The 26,301-nt window shown below is 45.7% G+C and overlaps 1 protein-coding gene and 1 long non-coding RNA gene across 3 annotated transcripts in view; one reads left to right on the plus strand and one right to left on the minus strand.

Moving 5' to 3' along the window:
- Positions 1–3,083, minus strand: part of LOC141095763 (uncharacterized) — a 28,561-nt gene extending 25,478 nt beyond the window's left edge. Inside the window, exon 1 of the long non-coding RNA XR_012233469.1 lies at positions 2,918–3,083. This is a non-coding gene — a long non-coding RNA (uncharacterized lncRNA). The remainder of the gene's footprint in view (positions 1–2,917) is intronic.
- Positions 1–26,301, plus strand: part of PPP1R9A (protein phosphatase 1 regulatory subunit 9A) — a 219,191-nt gene that overhangs the window by 114,130 nt on the left and 78,760 nt on the right. For both annotated transcript variants that reach the window (XM_073582066.1, XM_073582067.1), the window contains exons 3-4: positions 11,369–11,501; positions 19,783–19,903. In XM_073582066.1, coding sequence (XP_073438167.1) covers positions 11,369–11,501; positions 19,783–19,903 — 254 coding nt within the window. The remainder of the gene's footprint in view (positions 1–11,368; positions 11,502–19,782; positions 19,904–26,301) is intronic.

A 26,301-nucleotide genomic window follows, 5' to 3' on the forward strand; every position in this document is an offset into this window, starting at 1 on the left:
TTACGCGGAGGCCTCTCATAATATGCGGTGCTTAGTACCGGGCTTATTGTATTAGCCGACTCCTTAATCTGTGACTTCGCTCTCACCTCAGCTCCTCTCACATCACGTCAAAAGTGTCTCTCTGTCACGCAATGTCCTCACCACGAGGGCACAAGAAAAAGAGTGGAAAAAAAAGAACATCGAGAGAAATTCTTCTCGTGCTCGTGGTTTGTCTGTTGAGGGCGATGGCAAGATGTGATCTTCTAGGATATGAAACTCTCCGCTTCCATTTACTGATATTTCTCATTTGCATCTTTTTCATATCTCCGGTGTCTATCGAAAGCCAAAAACCTTCACCCGTGTGACATGCAACACTTCAGCTCCCAAATATGTCTTAAGTTTTTTCAAGCCTGAGTCTTGCATCCTGTTCACATTTTCTTAAAAGCGTTGTCCTGTGAAAACAATCTATCACCTAATCACAGGATATGTGATAACTTACTGGTTGGAGCGGTCCTGACCCCTGGAACCCGCAACGATCTGGCAGATCTAAGAATATTTATCCCCATTTCAAAATGGAGCTGCAGGATGTATGTCTGATTGTCGTTCACTTTCTATGGACTAGTCTATAAAAGTGCCCTGTTCTGCCAGTCAGTACGAGTCCCAAACATCCCATCCCCACCAGTTGATAAGTTACCACTTAACACTACACAATTCATTTACTTATATTGTTTTTTCAATATTTATCTATCATATATTATCTATTTATTGTAGCAAAGCCAGGTAGGATTGAGTTAAATCCTAGCGCTTAATTAGGAGCACCTGTCTAGCTTCAACTAAGAACCAGGGCATGTGTTAACCTGGGAGCTCTCAGTTTGCTGGGGATGTTGAGCAGAGTGAAGTGTGTTGAAGCTGGTGAGTGACCAGCCAAAATGCAAGCTATAGCTGGGAGAAAGCCATTGAGAATCGCTCTCTGAATGGAGACTGCATGGGTCAGCTGGGAAAACTGAAAAGTCTGGGTGCTGGAGCTCAGGATGGAGGTGATACTGAGACCCGGATCTCTCCTGTGTATAAAGTTCCTTCTGGAGGTAGATAGGACTGACATATGTATGCCTGCTGAATGCACTGTTTATTTGCTGTTATACTTTGTGCCCAGAAGAGGTTGTTTTGTTTGAATCCTTTGGATTTTTATAAAGGCAATTTAAAACTGTACGTGTTTGGACCAAACCACAGTGCCTGTGTGAACGCTTCCTAATGCCTATCTGACAGCGTGAATCCCTACACTATCTCTCATCTATTTATCATCTATCATATACAGTGCTTTCAAAAAGTATTTACACCCTGTGAATTTTTCCACATTTCTTCACGTTACACTAACAAACTTAAATGTATTTTATTGCCATTTTATGTGATATACCTACTTGTGACGTGGAAAGGAAATGATACATAGTTTGTTACATACTTAACACATAAATCTGAAAATTGTGACATGCATTTGAATTCAGCCCCCTGTAGCCTGCGACTCCTAAATAAAATCCTGAGTGACCAATTGCCTCCAGAAGTCACACAATTAGTACATTGCGTACACCTGGGTGTGATTTCTTCTCAGTATAACTACAGCTGTTCTATGAAAGGCCTCAAGAGATTTGTTTGAGAACTTTAGGGATCAGACAGCATCATGAAAACCAAGGAGCCCACCAGACAGGTCATGGATAAAGTTGTGGCGAAGAGTAAAGCAGGGTTAGGTTATAAAAAAAATAGGCCAATCTCGGAACATGTCACGGAGCCCTGCCATCATCCAAAAATGGAAGGAGTTTAGCACAACTGCAAACCTATTAAGATATTGCTGTCCACCTAAACTGACAACCTAAACAAAGAGAGCACTAATTAGAGAAGCAGCCAAGAGGCCTATGGTCACTCTGGAGGAGCTGCAGAGATCCACAGCTAAGGTAAGACAATCTGCCCACAGGACAACTATTAGTCATTCTCTCCTCAAATCTGGTCTTTATGGAAGAGTGACAAAAATGAATAATTTTTTTCAAAGCAAGCCATTAGAGTCCTGTTTGCAGTTTGCAGTAAGCCATGTAGAAGGCACAGTGAGCATGTGGAAGAAGGGGTCTGGTCAGATGAGACCAAAGGAGAACTTTTCGAGTAAAATGCAAAAATCTATGGATGGCGGAAAACTAACACTGCACATCACCCTGAAAGCACCATACCCACCCTCACACATGGTGGGAGCAGCATCTTGTTGTGGGGAGGCTTTTTTTTGATCAGAGACAGGGAAGCTGGCCAAGTTGATAGGAAGATGTATGAATCTAAATACAGGGCGATAATGGAGGAAAACCTGTTAGAGGATGCAAAAGACTTGAGACTGGAGTGTAGGTTCACCTTCCAGCAGGACAAACATCCAGAGCTACAATGGAGAGTTTAGAATAAATCTGTGGAAGACATGAAAATGGCTGTTCACAGACGTCTCTATCCAATCTCACTGAGTCAGAGCGAGTGTGCAAAGAAGGGGCAAAAATGTCACCTCTAGCTGGTAGAGACAGACCCCGAAAGACTGTAGCAGAAATTGCAGCCAAAGGTGGTCCTACAAAGTACTGACTCAGGGGGGCTGAATACAAATGCACCTCACAATTTTCAGATTTATAGTTTTAAAATATGTAGAAAACCCTGCAAAATCCTTAAATTTAGCTCCTAAATCAGGTTTTGTCTGTGACCTCCCGGCAGCCATATTGAATCTCACGGGTCACTTGGGCACCCTACATGTACGAGAATTTGGTGCCAGAGATCTGTCCAGTATCTGAATGCAAATTTAGTTGTGACTCGAGTAAAATATGAATATAAGTATAAAAATAAATAAATAATGATATAGATTTAAGAAAAAAAAAAAGATATTAAATGAATAATAATTAATAAATAATAAATGAATAATAATTACCAGCGCGGCATCGTCCTGTCGGCTATTACTTTCATCACTTTGTATAAGGACGGAGCCTTAATCTAGCAAATTCCGGAAATGTAGAGGAGATTACGCTCCGCTCAGATTAATCTATTTATGCCGATTTCTAGGATGACGACTGTGCGCAGGCGGAGGGCTGAGCTCATTGGGGTCTGTGGGGACGCGGTGTGTATGTAACCAGCAGTAATGTGAACATAACCACGCTCGTCGTTTAACATTTTCAGCCCTTGTGTTATATTATATGCTTGAGAGGCTGCAGGTGGGGGGGGATCATTAATGGGGGCCGCATTTTCCGACGGACGCTGATTGTTGCTCTTTTGTTTGTGGCACGTGGGCGCGACCTGCTGATAAGTCATTATTATTTTACAAGCGGTAATCTATCCGTGTTGGGTTCGTCCCGTTGGACGTGTCGTTTTTCTCGCTCGTTGCGTCAATTCGGGGATCTGATCTATTACTATGGTTCTCAACTAACATGGAAATATATAGATATAATAGCCCATGTATATATTGCCCCCCCCCCAATTTATGCTTTAACCCCTTCAGGATACAGCTATCCAGGGGCCATGAGAACACCAATTTTTTTATTTTTTTTAAAAAAAAATTTAAAAGCCATAACTTCTATTTTTTTCGCCTTATACATTAGAATGCGAGAGATTTTGGGGTATTTTTATAAACCTTATCTTAGAAATGTTTTATTTTTTTGTGGATAAATGGGGAAAATATAGTAATTTAATATTTATTTGCCTTTTATTACTTTTTTATGCCATTCACTATGTGGTTTATATGACATTGTACCTTTTTTTTTCTGTGGTCTTTGGTACATGGAAGCTCTTTGTTTGTTTGGCTCCCGGGTGTCCTGCTGCTAACCCTTCCCCTGTTTTTTGATTGTGTGGGTGATGGGCTGACAGAGGAGACCACTTCCCCTTATAACTGTTTAGATGCAGCTGTTGATATTGACCGTGGCATCTAAGGGTTTAAAGGACATCTGAACCTGTAACTTCCAGAGAAATATCACACTGACGAGCAAAAGGGGAACAATGTTTTGAACTTTTGACTTTCAGGATCCATATCTCACCATTCACTATTGATCTGAATGTGGCACTACCATCATTTTATTGACAATCATCTCATATATAAATGTGACTTGCACCTATTTACCATGTGATTAGTTATGTAGTCATGTCATGTCACTGCATTGTTATTGTTTTGCTCCTAAAAACCTACATTTTTATTATTTTGTTAGTATTTTGTAAATCCACCTTTGACTTTCACCACTGATTGAATCCTTCTGGTCATGCTCTCCATCAGATTCAAACATGTCTCTATCGAATTCTGATCTCAGGTTTCTTCTACACATTCCCAAAGTTGGTCCACACTGGTCGACTCACTTGAGTATGTATAAAGCTTTTCCTTCAACTCTACCCACAAGTGTTCGAATAGATTGAAATCTGGGGACGGTGGGGACAATCCAGCTCCTCTCCTTTATTATCATTGAACCATTTCTTCTCTAGTCTTGACATATGCTTTGGGTTGTTTTCCTGCTGGAACACTAAGTTGTCCATTTCATACCCATAGTACTTGAGTGTACGAAGTAACTCATCTTGTAGGATACTCACATATAGCTTAGCATTGAGACCACCATCGATCCTGGTCCATTATCCAACGCCTTTGGCTGTGAAACATCCCCATATTATCAGGCTTCCTAAACCGAATTTGACATTTCCTACAATTTCTCGATCCATTATCCCCTTTTTCACTTGCTTCTTTCAGACCCATTTGCACCCATCAAAGCCCAGTCTATTGACTTTCATGCCACCGCTCCAAATCACCCGTTTCCAATCTTCTACTGTCCACTTTTCGTACACTTGTTTACAAAGTTGGCCCGATGATCCATCACAATACTGAAGTTGAGGCTTCTCCTTTTTTTGGGCCACCATTCCAGACTTGTGTAACGTGTGTCATACGGTGCTTGCATGGACGTCTGTGATCTCACTATTATGAAGCATACGAACCTCCTCCACTGCCTTGTACGTGGCTCCAGAACTGATAGACCTTGGGATGAGCCGACGTGTTGATCCCGATAGTTTGCCTGGATGTCCACCTCTTGGACTGACTTCGTATTCTCCCATCTGACATAGAGCGCACAATTTTCTTGGCTGAGAGACGGCTATCGATGAGAGGGATGATTGTTTCTCTTTTCTTGGGAAATTTTCATGGCTGCTTCTCAATTCGAACCCGTGACCGTTCACTGGGGAATCATCCTAATAACGCACTTAGCTATTAGGGAATGTCAGAACAGGATGTAATTGTGGTATACGGGAAGAAAAAGATTTATCCACCACCAGGAGCAAAACAGTAACAATTCAGTGACATGATGAGGATCTGCATAACTAATCATATGCTAAATAGCTGCAAGTCAGAGATAGCCAAGAGGACTGTCTATAAAATGATGGTAGCCTCACCATCAGTGCAGTAGTAGATGGTGAGATATGGAGCCTGAAAGTCAGAAGGTCAAAACATTGCTACCCTTTTTCTCGTCAGTGCATTTACCTGCAGATATAGGGTTTATCAGCTGGTATATAGTGTCTAAATCATGTCTGGCAGGCTTACTAGGAGCAGCTGCAGGGAGAAAATGAAGTTATATCCTCCCTGCAGCCGCTCTCTTCCACGGAGGTGTCACACTCACCTCTCGCTCAGTAATCACTCCTCAGCAACTAGACTGACAGCCTTGTGTGCTGAGCTGGCTGTCAATTAATGTGTCGGGGGTCAAAACAGCACGTGGAAATCGGCCATGTGCACTGTCACAGTGGCTATATAAAGGGTCCATGGCACGCACGGACCATTCATACGCTCATCTCAATGAGACCAATCTAGGTTCTTCTCTACCCTAATTATTACATTAGATATATGACCTGTCTCCACCGCCTTCTACTTTACCTACTGATGGTCAGATCCTTCTCCAGCACCTTGAAGGATTGTCTTATCTGCTCATATATACCATTTGCCTCCAAGATCCAATTGTCAGAGATCTACCCCTTGTAACAACTATGATTTGTGGTAGCGTCGCTAGGGAATAGATGCAGTTTGATCTCCTGGTAGTTTCAGTTGGGCTTTCACAGTGGGCGTATGGTTGGCACATTATGGTCGATGGCTGACATTGTGGCCTTCAAGTGGCATGATGGCTTCCTACAACCATTCTCATTTCCAGTTCTGTTCTAGTCATCGGTAGATGATTTGTTATTGGACTTCCACCAAATAGGTCATTCACCGTATATGCTAACGATATGCCACCATCGTTGACTGTACCTATTGATTGTAAGGTCCGTCACCAGTCACTTAGGTTGTCTCATCGTAGACTCTCCAGTGTAAGATCGGTGGACAATTATCATCTGACTATCAGTAAAGCATTACCACCAATGACAATTTTTTATTTCTTTTTTTTCCATCTTTTTTAGAATAACTTTTTTTTATATATTTGATTTGCAATCCCTACAAACCATGATCTCTGATGGAGAGGGTGGTGACTGATGGCTGGCATTTGTGTACTGGGAGGATAAGCGCTAATGGTATTTAGGTCATGGCAAAGCCAAGTGAAAAGTTCACCGCGGTGATAGTAACGTCAGATTAATTATGTCACCATCCACTCGTCTTCCCCGAGACCTGGCAAGTAGCCCAATCTTGTCACAGCGTGTCTATAAACGTGTCTACTATAGACGGGCGTCTGACTTGTTTACAGTCATGTGTCACAATTGTGCAAACCTAGGCACCGCTCGGTACCGAGGGCATGTCCCGGGGTGACGTCACTTGGTGTCTCAGACTATTAGAAGAAACTTCACTGTTGATTTTAGATAAATTCTTTGGAAGACAAATTGCCATTTTGTTAGCTTCTTCCCATCCAGTGTACAGTATTTGGTGCACAGTATGGAGACGGCACATCCATATGTTGCTTGTGGACCTCGTTATTCCGTGGCCATTAATATGGAATAGCATCCACAAGGTTTGAAGTCTCCACAAGCACTACAATTCCTAGCTTGTCCTGACAGCTATAAGTTGGGTTGAATGTTCATGAGTTAGCCAATGGTTTTCCATTCTACCTAAAATATGTTATCTGTAGTTCAGGGCATGACTTGGTTCCATCTAGTTCTGTGATCCCAAACCATTTTTTATGGAGTACTGTCATGCCCGCTCCGATATGTTCTCCTGGCCTTGTGGTTTGTGGTTTGCCTCCTTAAGTTTGATTAAAAAAAAAAATCTGGTTGGCCAATAGTTTTCCAATTCTCTCCAAATGTGTTCTCTACAACTGAGGTCGTGGATGGGGGTCCCCATCTACTTCTGCGATGCCAATCCATTTTTAAGGACCATTGTCATAAACTTTCCAATGTGTTGGCCCTAAGTTGGAATATTCTACTCTCCTGGCACCAACCAAGTCAAAACTCCTCATGTTCTCACTCCAGAGATCGTCATTCCTGTTATGTTTTTTAAATCTCACTCGGAATGGAGCAGATTAAATTGGAGTACAGAGTCTAAAGGGCCCCATACACATCAGACTAACGTTGTCTTGACCCCACGACACAATAATATCCATTCAGGACCTCCTAACATTTTCGGGGGAGAGGATGATTTGTCATGTCCGATTTTGGACTGCTGATCCCACTCCGAGACAGAGAAGCCACCACGCCAGGATCCTGGCAGTGGCTCTCATTGGTAACACGGGAGTACTCGGCGAACTCGAGAGTGATAGCTATCGGCCCGGAGCTGTCGGACCAATGATTCTCGCTATTGTATATGGGTGCTTAACCTATCTGTCCATTATGTCACCCATAATCCCTACAATTAATATGGACTTTTGGGGTTAGATTCCCACTCTACATTCCTAGTTTAGCCAGAGAGCTTTGTAGCAAGTCAGAAAGTGCTCAGGAAAAGGGGTTTTATCTAAGATTTTAGTTTTTTCTCCTTATGCTGTACTTGGTAATCTCTGGCAGATCTATAGACATTGAACGGAGCGGTGGTGCACATGCCCAACCTTCGATGGGACTCTGCGGAGCCCTGTGATCTCCTATCCTGTAGATAACAATATTTTACAACCCCTTTAGATAGCAAGAAAAGCCAGAGAAGACCAACCTGCAATTGTAAGGAAGGTCTCAGGAACCTGCCGACAAGATGAGAGGATGAAACAAAAGCCTTATCAGGGAGCAAGGTTAGGATCAGGATCAGAGAATGAAGAATCAAAATAGCATCAGAAACAAGCCAAGCGAAGGATCTCCCTTAAAAGCAATCTATCAGCAAATTTTGACTATGTAATCTGAGAGCAACATGATTCAGGGGCAGAGACCCTGATTCCAGTGATGTGTCAATTACTGGGCTGTGTTTTGCTGTTTCACTTAGATCAGAGTTTCATCAGCAGGAGATTATCACTACAGGACTGTGTGGCTCGTGCCTCCTAGTCCAACTATGATCTCACCAATGATTAGCAGCTTTCTGTCAATATACATTGTACACAGCAAGCTGCCAATCAGTGGTGTGGGCGGGGTTATACAGGGCTCAGCATTAGTAGATCTGTAGCAGAGAAAACGGATTGTATCATAACTGCTGCATCCAGTAACCTAAGTGACACATCGCTGGAATCAGGGTCTCTGCCCCTGCAACAGATTACATAGCAAAAAACTGCTGACAAATTCCCTTTAATCTGTAGGTGTAGAATTTGTAGCGTTTTTTTTGCCATTTAAAGGGAATGTGTAATCATGAAATGCCCTTTTCTTTAAATCAGATTTTTTTTGTGTGTTAAATGTATTTTTAAAATTATTTTTGGTGTTTTTGTTTTCCTTATCACCATTGTTATGAAAAATAAAAATTAGATTTTTTTTGTGCAATTTTCACACTGACCACTAGGGGATTTGTCAGACTGTAACTTCCTGTAGTTTCAGGAAACAACACATGCACATAAACCACAATGAACAGACTCAGACTCTGTCTTTTGCATTGGAAGCATCTAATGCAACGTGTCCAAAGACCTTTATGAAGGGAAGGGGAGCAGGGTAACCTGTGACATCACGTCCAGTGATTGGTGACGTCACCTGTATATAAAGGTGTTATCAGTCATTGTAATCCAGCCTCTGATGATAAGGAGCCTGCTGAAAACTTCCTGAAAAGACAGGGAATATGAGTGAAAAAAAATGTGAAAATTTCAGGATTACTGATTTTTTTTAGGTGCAATGTAAGACAAATTATGCAAAAATTCAACCATTTTCTGGCACCGTTTTGTTTGTTTTTTCACTTGTATAAACTCAGACAATCAGATATATCGGGAATTTTGACTTCTGAAAAGGTCAGACATCGAAGCCGACATAACAGTCCCGTGACCGTAACACCGTGCTGAGGTTGTGAGCCGTTATCCAGGGGTCTCGAGGTTGGCTCTTTGCCTTTTTTGTTCCTGTATTCCCGTCTTATTGGTCGTCGCCTTCGGAGAACTTTATTTCTCGTGGTTTTGTTGCTCGGGAGGTTTATCATGCTGATAATCTTCTAAGTACCTGAGCTTCAATTCATTATACATTTCAGAAGCTGCAGCATCCGGGAACGATAGGAGGCCACTGACAGCTCGTGCCGCCATTCATATGGTACAGTTACCTCCAGAATGACTCAGCTTTTATCTTAATTTCCTGAAGCGGTTTCCACTAGTTTTCTTTCTTGATTGCCTCTGTGTGCGCATGGTCGTAGACAACCATCAGCTCAACCACAACTCCAGTTGGTACACGCTCCCTTCCTTACCTTTCCTCTTGACTCCTTATATCCCAAGATGTCTAGCGTGAGAAGATCAGCGATGAAAAAAAAAAAATTCTGATACTCGGTTTGGAGATGTTTATGCTATATGTGTGTGTGTATGTGGCCACCTAGTGGTCATGATGTGACTTGCAGCCTGGTGCAGGTCATTGATAGCATGTTGAAATGATCTTTTACATTAAAAAAATAAGAAATTGAAGTCCTTAATGGGGATGTCCAGGATTAGAAAAAGTCTGGTGTGAGTTGTCTCTGGTATTGTAACTCAGCCCCATTAAAGTGAATGGAGCTGAACTTAGCACAGCCAACGTTCCTGAAAGAATCAAATTTTGGTGATCCTTAATGAAATTCTCATAACTGTTGAGGGGGGAGGGGTGTATTCTGCCGTTATCTAAAATTCCCATGCCCTACTGGAGTCATTGCTCTAATTAACCCCTTCCTGACATGTCCTGTATATGTAGAGCATACGTTGGGTTTGGGGGTATGGAACATGTGCAGGAGGCGGCTGGGTAATACAGCCAGCAGCTGCCTCTACCAGCAGCGGTCGCTTTTGTTTAACCATTAAAGTGCCGCTGTCACTCTCAGACATTGGCATTTAAATGGCATGATTGCCTGAAGCTCTCGTTCAAGCCCCCACAAACCCCCTGTGTGGCTTATCTATAGCAGTCAGGGGTCTGCTGTAAGCCCCCCTTGCTGCCATGCTGGGGCTCATAGTGTTTCAAATATTTATATTTGGCAGGAAGCACAAAGCTTTTTATAAGAAGCCATCTGACACGATGGACAAATCCCCAAAAAAGAAACTTTGCAAGAATTCACCTAAACCTAAAGGCTCCATATAGAACGATCAGCACAAGATCAGAGCAAGGACAGACGGGGCGAAGCTCCGCAGCCGCAAGAGACAGTGTGAGGCCGAGAGGTGGAGGAACCAGTCCTGGTATTCCTCAGAGAGAAACTTACTGATCAGTCTGCCACATGGCACATCATAAGAGAGAGAACATGGAGGAATGGAGGGATAGATAGATAGATGGATAATAGAAAGATAGATAGATAATAAATAATAGATAGATAGATAATAGATAGATAATAGATCAATAGATAATAGCTAGATATAGATAGATAGATAGATAATAAATAATAGATAGATAGATAATAAATAATAGATAGATAGATAATAGATAGATAATAGATCAATAGATAATAGCTAGATATAGATAGATAATAAATAATAGATAGATAATAAATAGATAAATGATTAATAGATAGATGATAGATCATAGATAAATAATAGATAAATAATAGATGGATAGATAGAAAGATAGATAATAGATCAATAGATAATAGCTAGATATAGATAGATAATGGATAGATAGATAATAGATACAGTGGCACCGGTGGACAGTGTGACACTTTCTGCCGTTCTCGTGTGATGGATACTCCTGTAGTCTCGCTTTCTGGCTTGTTGTCGGATCATTCGTCACTGATTGTCTCATCTGGGCAGTAAGTAATGACTTTTCCTCCAGACTGATGGACTCTCCCACTGTTGTGTGACATACCTCCCCCCTCAGCGTGCCCTTGGCCCCCAGTGCATGCTGGGAGTTGTAGTTTCCGAGCACCTCTCAGACGTAATATCTAACATCTCGTCTTATTTCTTTTCAGGTGTTCAACACATATTCCAATGAAGACTACGACCGGCGGAACGATGAGGTCGACCCAGTTGCTGCTTCCGCAGAATACGAGCTGGAGAAGCGAGTGGAGAAGCTGGATTTGTTCCCGGTGGATCTGGAGAAAGGTAGGTTTTTGTCGCGCTAATTGAATTTTAATAGGAGGTTTCCTTGGAGAAATGGCATCAAGTTGTTATAATGAGAGAGGAGTCGCGCCAGGTATCGGATCGCAGACCGTGTATCAGATACTCTCATTCACCGCGCTCGAAAGAATCGTCAGGAGCGCCAAAATCCAAACAGGAGGATTTGTCCAAGGATCAGCCATTATACGACGCTTGCCCAATGCACAGCACCTTTATAGCTGGGCGGAGCGCAGAGCGCATTAATTGGTTACAAAACCTCTTTAAAGCTATCGAACCGCTGAATTAGAATTAGGAAATGCAGGAAAGATCGGGCATGTTCATCTTCAGACATATGTCGTGGAGAGAAGGATCGGGCATGTTCATCTTCAGACAGATGTCGTGGAGAGAAGGATCGGGCATGTTCATCTTCAGACAGATGTCGGGGAGAGAAGGATCGGGCATGTTCATCTTCAGACAGATGTCGTGGAGAGAAGGATCGGGCATGTTCATCTTCAGACATATGTCGTGGAGAGAAGGATCGGGCATGTTCATCTTCAGACACATGTCAGGGAGAGAAGGATCGGACATGTTCATCTTCAGACAGATGTCGTGGAGAGAAGGATCGGGCATGTTCATCTTCAGACATATGTCGTGGAGAGAAGGATCGGGCATGTTCATCTTCAGACATATGTCGTGGAGAGAAGGATCGGGCATGTTCATCTTCAGACATATGTCGTGGAGAGAAGGATCGGGCATGTTCATCTTCAGACATATGTCGTGGAGAGAAGGATCGGGCATGTTCATCTTCAGACAGATGTCGGGGAGAGAAGGATCGGGCATGTTCATCTTCAGACACATGTCAGGGAGAGAAGGATCGGGCATGTTCATCTTCAGACAGATGTCGTGGAGAGAAGGATCGGGCATGTTCATCTTCAGACACATGTCAGGGAGAGAAGGATCGGGCATGTTCATCTTCAGACAGATGTCGTGGAGAGAAGGATCGGGCATGTTCATCTTCAGACATATGTCGTGGAGAGAAGGATCGGGCATGTTCATCTTCAGACAGATGTCAGGGAGAGAAGGATCGGGCATGTTCATCTTCAGACAGATGTCAGGGAGAGAAGGATCGGGCATGTTCATCTTCAGACAGATGTCGTGGAGAGAAGGATCGGGCATGTTCATCTTCAGACAGATGTCAGGGAGAGAAGGATCGGGCATGTTCATCTTCAGACACATGTCGTTGGAGAGAAGGATCGGGCATGTTCATCTTCAGACAGATGTCAGGGAGAGAAGGATCGGGCATGTTCATCTTCAGACAGATGTCAGGGAGAGAAGGATCGGGCATGTTCATCTTCAGACAGATGTCGTGGAGAGAAGGATCGGGCATGTTCATCTTCAGACACATGTCAGGGAGAGAAGGATCGGGCATGTTCATCTTCAGACACATGTCGTTGGAGAGAAGGATCGGGCATGTTCATCTTCAGACAGATGTCAGGGAGAGAAGGATCGGGCATGTTCATCTTCAGACATATGTCGTGGAGAGAAGGATCGGGCATGTTCATCTTCAGACAGATGTCAGGGAGAGAAGGATCGGGCATGTTCATCTTCAGACACATGTCGTTGGAGAGAAGGATCGGGCATGTTCATCTTCAGACAGATGTCAGGGAGAGAAGGATCGGGCATGTTCATCTTCAGACAGATGTCAGGGAGAGAAGGATCGGGCATGTTCATCTTCAGACATATGTCGTGGAGAGAAGGATCGGGCATGTTCATCTTCAGACAGATGTCAGGGAGAGAAGGATCGGGCATGTTCATCTTCAGACACATGTCGTTGGAGAGAAGGATCGGGCATGTTCATCTTCAGACAGATGTCAGGGAGAGAAGGATCGGGCATGTTCATCTTCAGACACATGTCAGGGAGAGAAGGATCGGGCATGTTCATCTTCAGACAGATGTCAGGGAGAGAAGGATCGGGCATGTTCATCTTCAGACATATGTCGTGGAGAGAAGGATCGGGCATGTTCATCTTCAGACAGATGTCAGGGAGAGAAGGATCGGGCATGTTCATCTTCAGACACATGTCGTTGGAGAGAAGGATCGGGCATGTTCATCTTCAGACAGATGTCGTGGAGAGAAGGATCGGGCATGTTCATCTTCAGACACATGTCGTTGGAGAGAAGGATCGGGCATGTTCATCTTCAGACAGATGTCAGGGAGAGAAGGATCGGGCATGTTCATCTTCAGACAGATGTCAGGGAGAGAAGGATCGGGCATGTTCATCTTCAGACAGATGTCAGGGAGAGAAGGATCGGGCATGTTCATCTTCAGACACATGTCGTTGGAGAGAAGGATCGGGCATGTTCATCTTCAGACAGATGTCAGGGAGAGAAGGATCGGGCATGTTCATCTTCAGACAGATGTCGTGGAGAGAAGGATCGGGCATGTTCATCTTCAGACACATGTCAGGGAGAGAAGGATCGGGCATGTTCATCTTCAGACAGATGTCGTGGAGAGAAGGATCGGGCATGTTCATCTTCAGACACATGTCAGGGAGAGAAGGATCGGGCATGTTCATCTTCAGACAGATGTCAGGGAGAGAAGGATCGGGCATGTTCATCTTCAGACACATGTCGTTGGAGAGAAGGATCGGGCATGTTGGACTGCAGGCAGATGTCGGGGGAGAGAAGGATCGGGCATGATGAACTTCATCGCTGATCGTTTTGATCGCAGAGGTGACATCTGGCACTAGATCTCTCTGTCGGTGACGTTCTCCCATACAGGACACATGGATGTTCGGTCGTGCTCGGGGTGTAAAGTCACTTTTAAGGAAACACAGTAAGACACAAATCTCCGAATGTTTTCGCTTTAGACTCGGGGAGATTTCTCATTAGACAGCACATTTCAGGCCTTGGACCCTTCGTAAAGTCATGATTTCCATCTTTGGCCCTAAACACGTCACCTGGTGCAGTAGTTTGTGAATCCTGAAGCACCAAGTTCTCAAGGATTTGTGGAGATTTCTCCACCGACTTGCGTTGTACCAGCGATCGCAGGCTTTGCATTGTTCTCGGAGGTTGATGAGACGCTTCATTACACAAGTTCTAGACGTGAGCGTGCTACAGCAGGTGATAGCGTCACCTCGCAGGAGAAGAGCGCATCCTGCAGTCAGTTCTCTACGTGACCTTCATCTGCTCATCGGCCCGGCCTCAGGTGTGAATAAATTGATTGCACGCTTCATCAGATCGAGGATTTACCAGACTAGTGTTCTTCCCTTCAGCTCTTGTGCGTCACCGCTACCATGTGTGCCGCCTGTAGATTACCTGCGGTTAAAGAAGGCATCACAGCGCCCTCTGCTGGACTGGACTGCATGTGCGTGGCTTGGGCTTTATGACCTTGACTATCATCTAATGGGCACTGCTTGGTTATTACAAAATCAAGTGCACAAGCCCCAGACAATGCCCTAACCCCATGTCAAGGACACATTTTATATGCCACTCACATACCCTGACACACTGGCTCCGTGGCACATGTCCCTGGATGGATATCACCTTTTAATTTCAATTAATTGCTGCATGTGTCCCCCTAAGTTTAACTGAAAAGTGTCATCTTTAGTAATTTTTCACGTACAAAATGATTCTTTAAATTATAATACTGCTCCTCCAGAGTTCACCCCACAGTAATAGTGCCCCCACGATATTCCCCAGAGGTAATAATTCTCCTCCAGAGTGTCACCAACACTAACAGTGCTCCCGCATTATACCCCAATGGTAATAATGCTCCTCCATAGTGCCCCCAACAATAATAGTGCTCCCACATAATACCTCAATGGTAATAATGGTCCCCAGAGTGCCCCCAACAGCAATAGTGCTCCCACGTTATACCTCAATGGTAATAATGCTCCCCAGAGTGCCCCCAACAATAATAGTGCTCCCGCATTATACCTCAATGGTAATAATGGTCCCCAGAGTGCCCCCAACAGTAATAGTGCTCCCACGTTATACCGCAATGGTAATAATGCTCCTCCAGAGTGCCCCCAACAGTAATAGTGCCCCCACGTTTACCCCAATGGTATTAATGCTCCTCCAGAGTGCCCCCAACAGTAATAATGCTCCCACGTTATACCGCAATAGTAATAATGCTCCTCCAGAGTGCCCCCAGCAGTAACAGTGCTCCCATGTTATACCCCAATGGAAATAATGCTTCTCTACTCTCCAAAGTGCCCCCAACATTAATAGTGCCCCCACATTATACCCCAGTGGTAATAATGCTCCTCCAGAGTTCCCCCAACATTAATAGTGCTCCCACATTATCTCCATTGGTAATAATGCTCCTCCATAGTGCCCCCAACAGTAATAGTGCTCCCGCATTATACCCCAGTGGTAATAATGCTCCTCCACAGTGCCCCCAACAGTAATAATGCTCCCGCATTATCTCCATTGGTAATAATGCTCCTCCATAGTGCCCCCAACATTAATAGTGCTCCCACGATATTCCCCAGTGGTAATAATGCTCCTCCAGAGTGCCCCCAACATTAATAGTGCTCCCACATTATCTCCATTGGTAATAATGCTCCTCCATAGTGCCCCCAACAGGAATAGTGCTCCCGCATTATACCCCAGTGGTAATAATGCTCCTCCACAGTGCCCCCAACATTAATAGTGCTCCCACATTATCTCCATTGGTAATAATGCTCCTCCACAGTGCCCCCAACATTAATAGTGCTCCCACATTATACCCCAGTGGTAATAATGCTCCTCCAGAGTGCCCCCAACATTAATAGTGCTCCCACATTATCTCCATTGGTAATAATGCTCCTCCATAGTGCCCCCAACAGGAATAGTGCTCCCGCATTATACCCCAGTGGTAATAATGCTCCTCCACAGTGCCCCCAACAGTAATAATGCTCCCGCATTATCTCCACTGGTAATAATGCTCCCCAGAGTGCCCCCAACATTAATAGTGCTCCCACGATATTCCCCAGAGGTGTTAATGCTCCTCCATAGTGCCCCCAACAGTAATAGTGCTCCCGCATTATACTCCAGTTGTAGTAATGCTCCTCCACAGTGCCCCCAACAGTAATAGTGCTCCCACGTTATACCGCAATGGTAATAATGCTCCTCCAGAGTGCCCCCAACAGTAATAGTGCTCCCACGTTATACCCCAATGGTAATAATGCTCCCCAGAGTGCCCCCAACAGCAATGTTGCCCCCCAGTTATACTGCAATGGTAATCATGCTCCTCCAGAGTGCCCCCAACAGTAATAGTGCTCCCACGTTATACCGCAATGGTAATAATGATCCTCCAGAGTGCCCCCAACAGTAATAGTGCTCCCACGTTATACCGCAATGGTAATAATGCTCCCCAGAGTGACCCCAACAGTATATTATACCCCAATGGTAATAATGCTCCTCCAGAGTGCCCCCAACAGTAACAGTGCTCCTACGTTATGCCCCAATGGTAATAATGCTCCCCAGAGTGCCCCCAACAGTAATAGTGCTCCCGCATTATACCCCAATGGTAATAATGCTCCTTCATAGAGCCCCCAACAGTAATAGTGCTCCCGCATTATACCCCAATGGTAATAATTCTCCCCAGAGTGCCCCCAATAGTAATAGTGCTCCCACGATATACTGCAATGGAAATAATGCTCCTCCAGAGTGTCCCCAACAGGAATAGTGCTCCCGCATTATACCCCAATGGTAATAATGCTCCTTCATAGTGCCCCCAACAGTAATAGTGCTCCCGCATTATACCCCAATGGTAATAATGCTCCCCAGAGTGCCCCCAATAGTACTAGTGCTCCCACGTTATACCGCAATGGTAATAATGCTCCTTCAGAGTGCCCCCAACAGTAATAGTGCTCCCATGTTATACCCCAATGGTAATAATGCTTCTCCACTCTCCAGAGTGACCCCAACATTAATAGTGCTCCCACATTATCTCCATTGGTAATAATGCTCCTCCATAGTGCCCCAACAGTAATAGTGCTCCCACATTATACCCCAGTGGTAATAATGCTCCTCTACAGTGCCCCCAACATTAATAGAACTCCCACATTATCTCCATTGGTAATAATGCTCCTCCAGAGTGCCCCCAACATTAATAGTGCTCCCACGATATTCCCCAGAGGTGTTAATGCTCCTCCATAGTGCCCCCAACAGTAATAGTGCTCCCGCATTATACCCCAGTGGTAATAATGCTCCTCCACAGTGCCCCCAACATTAATAGTGCTCCCACATTATCTCCATTGGTAATAATGCTCCTCCACAGTGCCCCCAACATTAATAGTGCTCCCACATTATACCCCAGTGGTAATAATGCTCCTCCAGAGTGCCCTCAACATTAATAGTGCTCCCACATTATCTCCATTGGTAATAATGCTCCCCCAGAGTGCCCCCAACAGTAATAGTGCTCCCACATTATACCCCAGTGGTAATAATGCTCCTGCAGAGTACCAGAATTGCTAATTAGTTACTCTGATAGTAATAATACTTACTAAGAGACCCTCCACAGTATAAGTGCCCATACTGCTCCCCTACAGTGCTAAAAACAGTGAAAATGCTTATTAAGATTGCCCATATCGGTAAGAGTGCCCTTAATAGTATGAATATTCCCCCTAAAGTGCCCGCATTGCTTCCATAATAGTAATAATGCTCCCATAGAGCTTATAATAGTAACCATATTACCCTAGAGTGCCGCCATTGCAATTAGTTGTCCCCCCAATAGTAATAGTGCTGCTCCAGAGTGCCTGTACTGATAATAGTGCCCCCAGTAGTAATTATAGTCCTCTATAGTTCGCCTAATAGTAATAATGCTCCCATCATAGAGAAATTAGCTGTATTATTCCCCCTTAGTACCTCTCAGTAATAAAGCCCCTCAAAGTGCCCCCAATAGTGATAATATTCCTCATAGACTGTCACAGTGATTAATAGTGCTACCCTGTAGTGTTCCCATTAGTATTAATGCTTCCCGGTGTGCCTCCATTAGCAGCAGTGCTCCCATTAGTAACTTTTCTCAATTGACTCCTACTGCAGGGTCACAGCGCATCAGATTTCATTGGCAATTATTATGGCAGTAATGGAAAAACACTCAAGGTTTTGCCATGAAAGCAGAATTGCCCACTCCTGCACTGCCCACTCCTGCACTGCCCACTCCTGCTCTGCCCACTCCTACACTGTCCACTCCTGCTTTGCCCACTCCTGCCCTGCTCATTCCTGCTGTGCACACTCCTGCTGTGCCCACTTCTGCACTGCCCACTCCTGCACTGCTCACTCCTGCTGTGCCCACTCTTGCACTTCCCACTCTTGCACTTCCCACTCCTGCACTGCCCACTCCTGCACTGCCCACTCCTGCTCTGCCCACTCCTACACTGTCCACTCCTGCTTTGCCCACTCCTGCCCTGCTCATTCCTGCTGTGCCCACTTCTGCACTGCCCACTCCTGCACTGCTCACTCCTGCTGTGCCCACTCTTGCACTTCCCACTCCTGCACTGCCCACTCCTGCTCTGCCCACTCCTGCTCTGCCCACTCCTGCACTGCCCACTCCTGCACTGTCCACTCCTGCACTGTCCACTCCTGCTCTGCCCACTCCTACACTGTCCACTCCTGCACTGCCCACTCCTGCTCTGCCCACTCCTACACTGTCCAATCCTGCTCTGTCCACTCTTGCTTTGCCCACTCCTGCACTGCTCACTCCTGCTCTGCCCTTTCCTGCTGTGCTCTCTCTTGCACTTCCCACTCCTGCACTGCCCATTCCTGCTGTGCCCACTTCTGCACTGCTCACTCCTGCTCTGCCCTCTCCTGCTGTGCCCACTCTTGCACTTCCCACTCCTGCTCTGCCCACTCCTGCTGTGCCCACTCCTGCTGTGCCCACTCCTGCACTGCCCACTCCTGCTCTGCCCACTCCTGCTCTGCCCACTCCTGCACTGCCTACTCCTGCTGTGCCCACTCCTGCACTGCCCACTCCTGCTGTGCCCACTCCTGCTGTGCCCACTCCTGCACTGCCCACTCCTGCACTGCCCACTCCTGCTGTGCCCACTCCTGCTGTGCCCACTCCTGCTGTGCCCACTCCTGCTCTGCCCACTCCTGATGTGCCCTGGGTTGTGGTACATTTCTCACCATGTGATGCCAGGTTTCCCAGCAGAACTATGTAACTATGCATTATGCAAGTCATGCCCATCTCCAGGAAGACAATGTGACACGTCTGTACGTTGGATACATTTAGAAGTGGGTCTAATGGTGTAGCTGAGCTCTGTAGTTCCACTCCTTAACCGCCTGATCTTCTCTTACAGATGAAGAAGGCCTCGGCGTCAGTATCATTGGAATGGGGGTCGGAGCCGACACAGGGCTGGAGAAACTTGGAATATTTGTCAAAACTGTTACAGAAGGAGGAGCTGCCCAAAGAGACGGCAGGTACGAGCAAGACGTCGCCAACACCGCTGTGATATATGGAGTCTAGATACAGACACTAGACAGGGATGGGAGAGGATATAGGTAATGGAGTGTCGCAGCCCTGGCTGCTGTGACTGTCGCCTCCGCATAAGCCCCAGATTCCAAACTCTTTGTTGTAACATCATCGAAAATTTGTAGCACTGGACTAGAAAGAAAGTAGATATGTGGATTGTCAGAACAGGGAGCTTGTGTCCCGGTCCTCTGCCGGACCCTGGAGCGCAATCCAGAGGAAAAGAATAGAGCTGCAGGTCGCCCAAGCAACCTGACACTCAATTCAGAGATAGATGGATGGATAGATAGATAGATAGATAGATAGATAGATAGATAATTTCTAGGCTCTATTCTCACATCCATTTGTTACCATCCGAGAGCAACAGACAAGATTTTTTTCGCAGTTGTCATCCTAAAATCGAACGAAACTCGGACGGAGTTCTGCGGTATAAAGTCCGTCTTCCCCGTTGCATCCATGAAATACCTGTCCCCATAATTTTTAATGTCCAAATCTGATCCACAAAGCAGATGACAATAGGCCGGGCTCTGAGACCGGAAACTGATGTGTGTACGGATCCATCAAACTCTATGGGACCGTGTGCTGTCGGAGAAAAAAATACGGGCAGCACTAGTACCGTGTTCCACCGCGAGAGGTATATTTGAATAGTTTTGGGGTCCCATTAAAAAGAGGTCGCCTCGTCATGGCTCGTGGGCTCTCATGAACTGGCCAATTTGTGCCCTAAGTACTTTCATGTTATAAGTGTATCCTATATAGCGGGTCCTCCACCTGCCACCAGACCGCAGGCCACGGGGGAGTTACATGGAGGCACCGGTTTCCCATGTGGGATGCCGCACCACTTCAAGGTGCACAGCGCTCAGCCATCATCATTGCTCCCATAGACAACGTCTGGGGCGGCAGATTGAATGCCGGACCGGCCGCTCCACTCATCTCCTCCAGGCTGTGGTCCTGCAGCCAGAGAAGACTGAGGGTCGGTAATAATTAGTGGAGAGGTGATTGTTTTTGTAGATAAGAATACATCGTTATTAATAGGTAAAAATAACAATAAAAAGTTACAATAATGTCCAAAATAAATCCGCACGGATCGTCCCCAAAAAACCCCTCCAAAATTATTTGGACATAGTGACAAAAGATTGTAGCAAAAATATAACTAGAACTAAGGTTATATTGGTAACATTCGCCACCCCGCGCCTTTTTTTTTAAAGTAAGACTAAATAATAAAACAAAAAAAGTCTCTCTATTTTTTTTTAGGACCTGATGTTTTTTTTATAATGGAGACATCAATTCTGTATTTATAGGAGAAAATATTCACAATGTGATATTCTGCATCGCGATAACCTTTTAAAGGTCAAAATCAACGTCGCCCCATAGATCGAATCTGACAGTCTTCGGGAGACATCTTATTTTCTTCCTATTATTGCAGTTGGAAAGTGTTTTTAGGGATTTTGTAAATGATTGGGGCTTCGTACCTATGTGTAGATGTAGGACAGGTACCTGCGTGCCTCCGGGCTCCAGCACGCTTAGTACCACTGAATCCAGTGATAACACTCAGGCTACCTACAGCCACCAGCAGAGGGAGCTCACAGCGTACATATGTATACTTATGACTTCCAGTGATTGCTCCCCCTTGTGGCCGATGCTGGTAGGACTTTAAAGCAGACTTGCTCACCCTGCATGATATCAGATCAATCTAATTTCAGGTGACCCCCATAACTTACAATTACAGATCAGCAAATCGCCCTGGTTCAGTGGCCACGTGAGTAGTCGGCACGTCTGATTACTACAAGAAAAGTATTCTTTTTATTGTTTTCTACGAGTGATAACGTCTTACTACTAATATCAGGAGTAATATCACCCTGACAAGTTCCCTTTAAAAATTCACATCAGTCCCTTTAAGTTGAGCTCTTTATCGATTATTAGTGTATTTATTGTATGGTTTGTGCCGTGATGGAAAAATTAGGCAAAAAAAATATTCTTATTGTAGTAATTAGAAACCCAGCGAGGGAGTGAACAGGGCGGCATTGATTTCAGTGAGCGCCATAATTAGCGCACATGCAGCTGTTTCACCGGATAATTGGTGGTCTGCGGGTAGTTATTTCACATCACCGGGCTGATGGGAGCAGCGTTAGTCATGGATCTGCCTGATGAGTCTTTGTGATACGAGTGACAGAACCGGAACATGGGAACTTGGAGGACTTGGAGTCCGCGGAGCCCAAAAGCTGCAATTTAAAGAGGAACCGTCTCTTCTACAGTGTAATCAATGGCAGCGTTCTCGCTCTGAAATAAGTTGGTGAAATAAGATTTTGACATTGTTCTTACTTAGTTACATAGCTGCCAGTTTGCCCCATAATTTCTTACTTCCTTTAGCAGCTTCAGCTTGACATAGAGCGCTGCTGCTGAGTGTGCCGGTCACCAGTAAGGTAAAGTCTTGCTCTCTTCTTTTGCCCACCCCTGGTGTTGCTCTTACTCTTACTTTTGATTAGTTGCCAAAAGTATGGTCCTGTCTGATATGGTCCTTGCTGATATGGTCCCTGCTGATATGGTCCCTGCTGGTGTGATCCCTGCTGGTATGGTCCCTGCTGGTATGATCCCTGTTGGTATGGTCCCTGTTGGTATGGTCCCTGCTGGTATGGTCCCTGCTGGTATGGTCTCTGCTGGTGTGGTCCTTGCTGGTGTGGTCCTTGCTGGTATGGTCCTTGCTGGTATGGTCCCTGTTGATATGGTCGTTGCTGGAATGATCCTTGCTGGTATGGTCCCTGCTGATATAGTCTCTTCTGGTATGGTCTCTGCTGGTATGATGCCTGCTGATATGGTCTCTGCTGGTATGGACTCTTCTGGTATGGTCCCTGCTTGTATGGTCTCTGCCGATATGGTCCCTGCTAATATGGTCCCTGGTGGTATGGTCCCTGCTGATATGGTCCCTGCTGGTATGGTCCATGCTGGTATGGTCCCTGCTGGTATGGTCTCTGCTGGTATGGTCTCTGCTGGTATGGTCCCTGCTGGTTTGGTCCCTGCTGGTATGGTCCCTGCTGGTATGGTCCCTGCTGGTATGGTCTCTGCTGGTATGGTCCCTGTTGATATGGTCCCTGGTGGTATGGTCTCTTCTGGTATGGTCTATGCTGGTATGATGCCTGCTGATATGGTCTCTGCTGGTATGGTCTCTTCTGGTATGGTCCCTGCTAATATGGTCCCTGGTGGTATGGTCCCTGCTGGTATGTCATTCCTGGTGTGGTCTCTGCTGGTATGGTCTCTGCTGGTATGGTCCCTGCTGATATATCCTTGCTGGTATATCCTTGCTGGTGTGGTCCCTGGTGGTATGGTCTCTTCTGGTTTGGTCTCTGCTGGTATGATGCCTGCTGATATGGTCTCTGCTGGTATGGTCCCTGCTGATATGTTCCCTGCTAATATGGTCCCTGGTGGTATGGTCTCTTCTGGTATGGTCTCTGCTGGTATGATGCCTGCTGGTATGGTCTCTGCTGGTATGGTCTCTTCTGGTATGGTCCCTGCTAATATGGTCCCTGGTGGTATGGTCCCTGCTGATATGGTCCCTGCTGGTATGGTCCCTGCTGGTATGTCCCTCCTGGTGTGGTCCCTGCTGGTATGGTCTCTGCTAGTATGGTCCCTGCTGATATGTCCTTGCTGGTATATCATTGCTGGTGTGGTCCCTGGTGGTATGATACTTGCTGGTATGGTCCCTGTTAATATGGTCCCTGGTGGTATGGTCTCTTAGGATATGGTCCCTGCTGGTGCAGTCTCCACTACTTAAGCCAGTGCTTTAGGTACCACCTGAGCTTCGACTGGTGAATTAGTAGTTTGAGTACCTTCCATGATGATCCAGTGGTGAACTATCCATTCCTGGTGACCCATGGGTATACCTGGTTATGGAGCCACTGCTGCTGTCATGGTACAGCGTCCATGACTAGTGGCCCTTTTGTCTCTGGACATGCTGCTTTGCACTGATTATCCATCCCTGATAGCGGTGTGTTGCTTTACATTTCCTAGTGACCAAGTACTAATCACAGCTGATCTATTTTATTTCTGTACTATTTGATGTTGGAGTGATGTACCGGCCATCGCTGAGCATTTAGTTGGGATCTAGGGGCCAATTTTCAACTTTTTGTAACTTATTCTGCATCCCCAGTGATCTACCCCCAGTGCATTGTCCATCATTACTGTCCTTGTGGTAGATTGCCGTTCCTTGGTGTCCTACTAGTGCATTGTCCATCCCTGGTGTCCTGACGGTACATTGTCCATCTCTGATGTTTTAGTGGTGCACTGTCTATCCCTGGTGTCTATCCCTGGCGTCCTAGTGATGCATCCATGGTTTCTAGTGATGCATTGTCCTTTTCTGATGCCCTAGTGGTACATTGTCCATCCTTTGAGTCCTAACGGTGCATTCTCCATCCCTGATGTCTCCCTGGCATCCTAGTGATGCATGCATGGGTTTCTGGTGCAATGTCCTTCCTCTGTGTTTTTGTGGTTTCTTGTCTTTTCCTGGTGTCCTAGTGGTGCACTGTCAATCCCTGGTGTCCTAATGGTGCACTGTCAATCCCTGGTGTCCTAGTGGTGCACTGTCAATCCCTGGTGTCCTAGTGGTGCACTATCAATCCCTGGTGTCCTAGTGGTGCACTTTTAATCCCTGGTGTTCTAGTGGGGCACTATCAATCCCTGGTGTCCTAATGTTGCACTGTCAATCCCTGGTGTCCTAATGGTGCACTGTCAATCCCTGGTGTCCTAGTGGTGCACTGTCAATCCCTGGTGTCCTAGTGGTGCACTATCAATCCCTGGTGTCCTAGTGGTGCACTTTTAATCCCTGGTGTCCTAGTGGGGCACTATCAATCCCTGGTGTCCTAATTATTCACTGTTCTTCCCTTGTTTTCTATCGGTGCATTATTCTTCCCTGGTAAACCTTTACATTATTGTGCATTCTTGGGTCGTTAGAAAGTCTATTGCCAATTAATGGTGATCCAGACATTAACCCTGTGCCACATGTTACCTAGTGGGCCGGTGGTTTTGTGCACATTCCTATAGGTTGTAGTAATACATTGTGTTTGCTCTTGCAGCTGATCTGTCATGATCCATGCTGGATCAGGACTGATAAAAAGCACAGGTAACCTTTTTTTTTCTTAAGCTGTGCTTAAGTTTGGTTTTTGCCCCCGGTGGCCATTAGGATTATTGCACTGTGATGTCGTTTGTTCTAAGTTTGCCCCCGGTGGTGGTGAGCATCATTGCACTCTGGTTTCTTTAGTTAAGTGCACATGATTATAATGCAGGTGTGATTGCTCTGGCTGCTATAAAAGAGTCACAGTTGTTGCAATCAGTGTTGGTGATAGTGTTCATTTCAACCATCCTTGGTGGAGGAAGGAGCTGGAGAACGTTCCTTGCAGCACTGTCTTAGCCCTGGTGTGGAAGGAGTCATAGGGGATTTCCTTGTAGCTCTGACAGATTTTGGTGGCAGCGATTCAGGAGAGCTGCATTCTGGTGGTGGACTCTGTTGCCAGGAGCAAGTGCAACAGATTAAAGCTAAGTGGTGTTTCCCTGTTTGTGTTTTTCCTTAGTGTGTATTAGTACAGCGGTGGGGCCAGTGCATGCGTTACCCAGCTCCCTAGCAAGGGATAGGTCTAGGGTGTGCTAGGGCGACAGGTTCCTGATCGGCGCCCAGTGCGGAACCGGCATAGGGAACGTTAGGAGCGTTAGGGACACTGACTCAGGGGAGTGCAGGAGGTCTCCACGTCCCCTCTCCCTATCGCAGGGCCCACCGTTGTAACTGTTTCCCCTTTCCCCTTGTCTTGTTGTTTTAGTTACTGGCCTGCGGGCCGCGTCACACAGGACGGGTCATTGTGACATGATCTCGTGGTGCACTGCGCTGCCCTCACTTCCAAAATTTCTTGGGATGATCAGTCTCAGACCCCCACATGGTAACGAGACGCAGACATGAAGCTCATCATGGACGGGAGTTACTAGATCCAGAACGACCGACCTTCTCCCTGGGGGTCTCTTCAGTAGAGTTTGGGGGTCTGAGTTTTATGTCATTTATTAGTACAGTATGTGTCATTTTCCACCTTCTAAATACTATGTTGTTTTTTTAAAGTCCAACGTCCTGCGCTGATTAATTTCTTAATGTATCGTTAAGGGAGTTGTCCAGGATTGTCCAAAATTTGGGCATACGCGGGATATTCTTTAAAATGGAAGACCCTGCCTTTTCTGCTGCTCCTCGCCATGCTTTGTGAAGTGCAGCAGTGACATCCCCTGTATAACATGTGACCGCTGTAGCCAATCACAGGCCTCAAACAAAATGAGAACGCCGAAGGCTGTGATTGCCTGCAGTGGTCCCAAAGACTGCTGAGAA

Source organism: Dendrobates tinctorius, unplaced genomic scaffold (assembly GCF_039654945.1).
Source record: "Dendrobates tinctorius isolate UK_male_01 unplaced genomic scaffold, ASM3965494v1 ptg000070l, whole genome shotgun sequence".
NCBI classification, from domain to species: domain Eukaryota; kingdom Metazoa; phylum Chordata; class Amphibia; order Anura; family Dendrobatidae; genus Dendrobates; species Dendrobates tinctorius.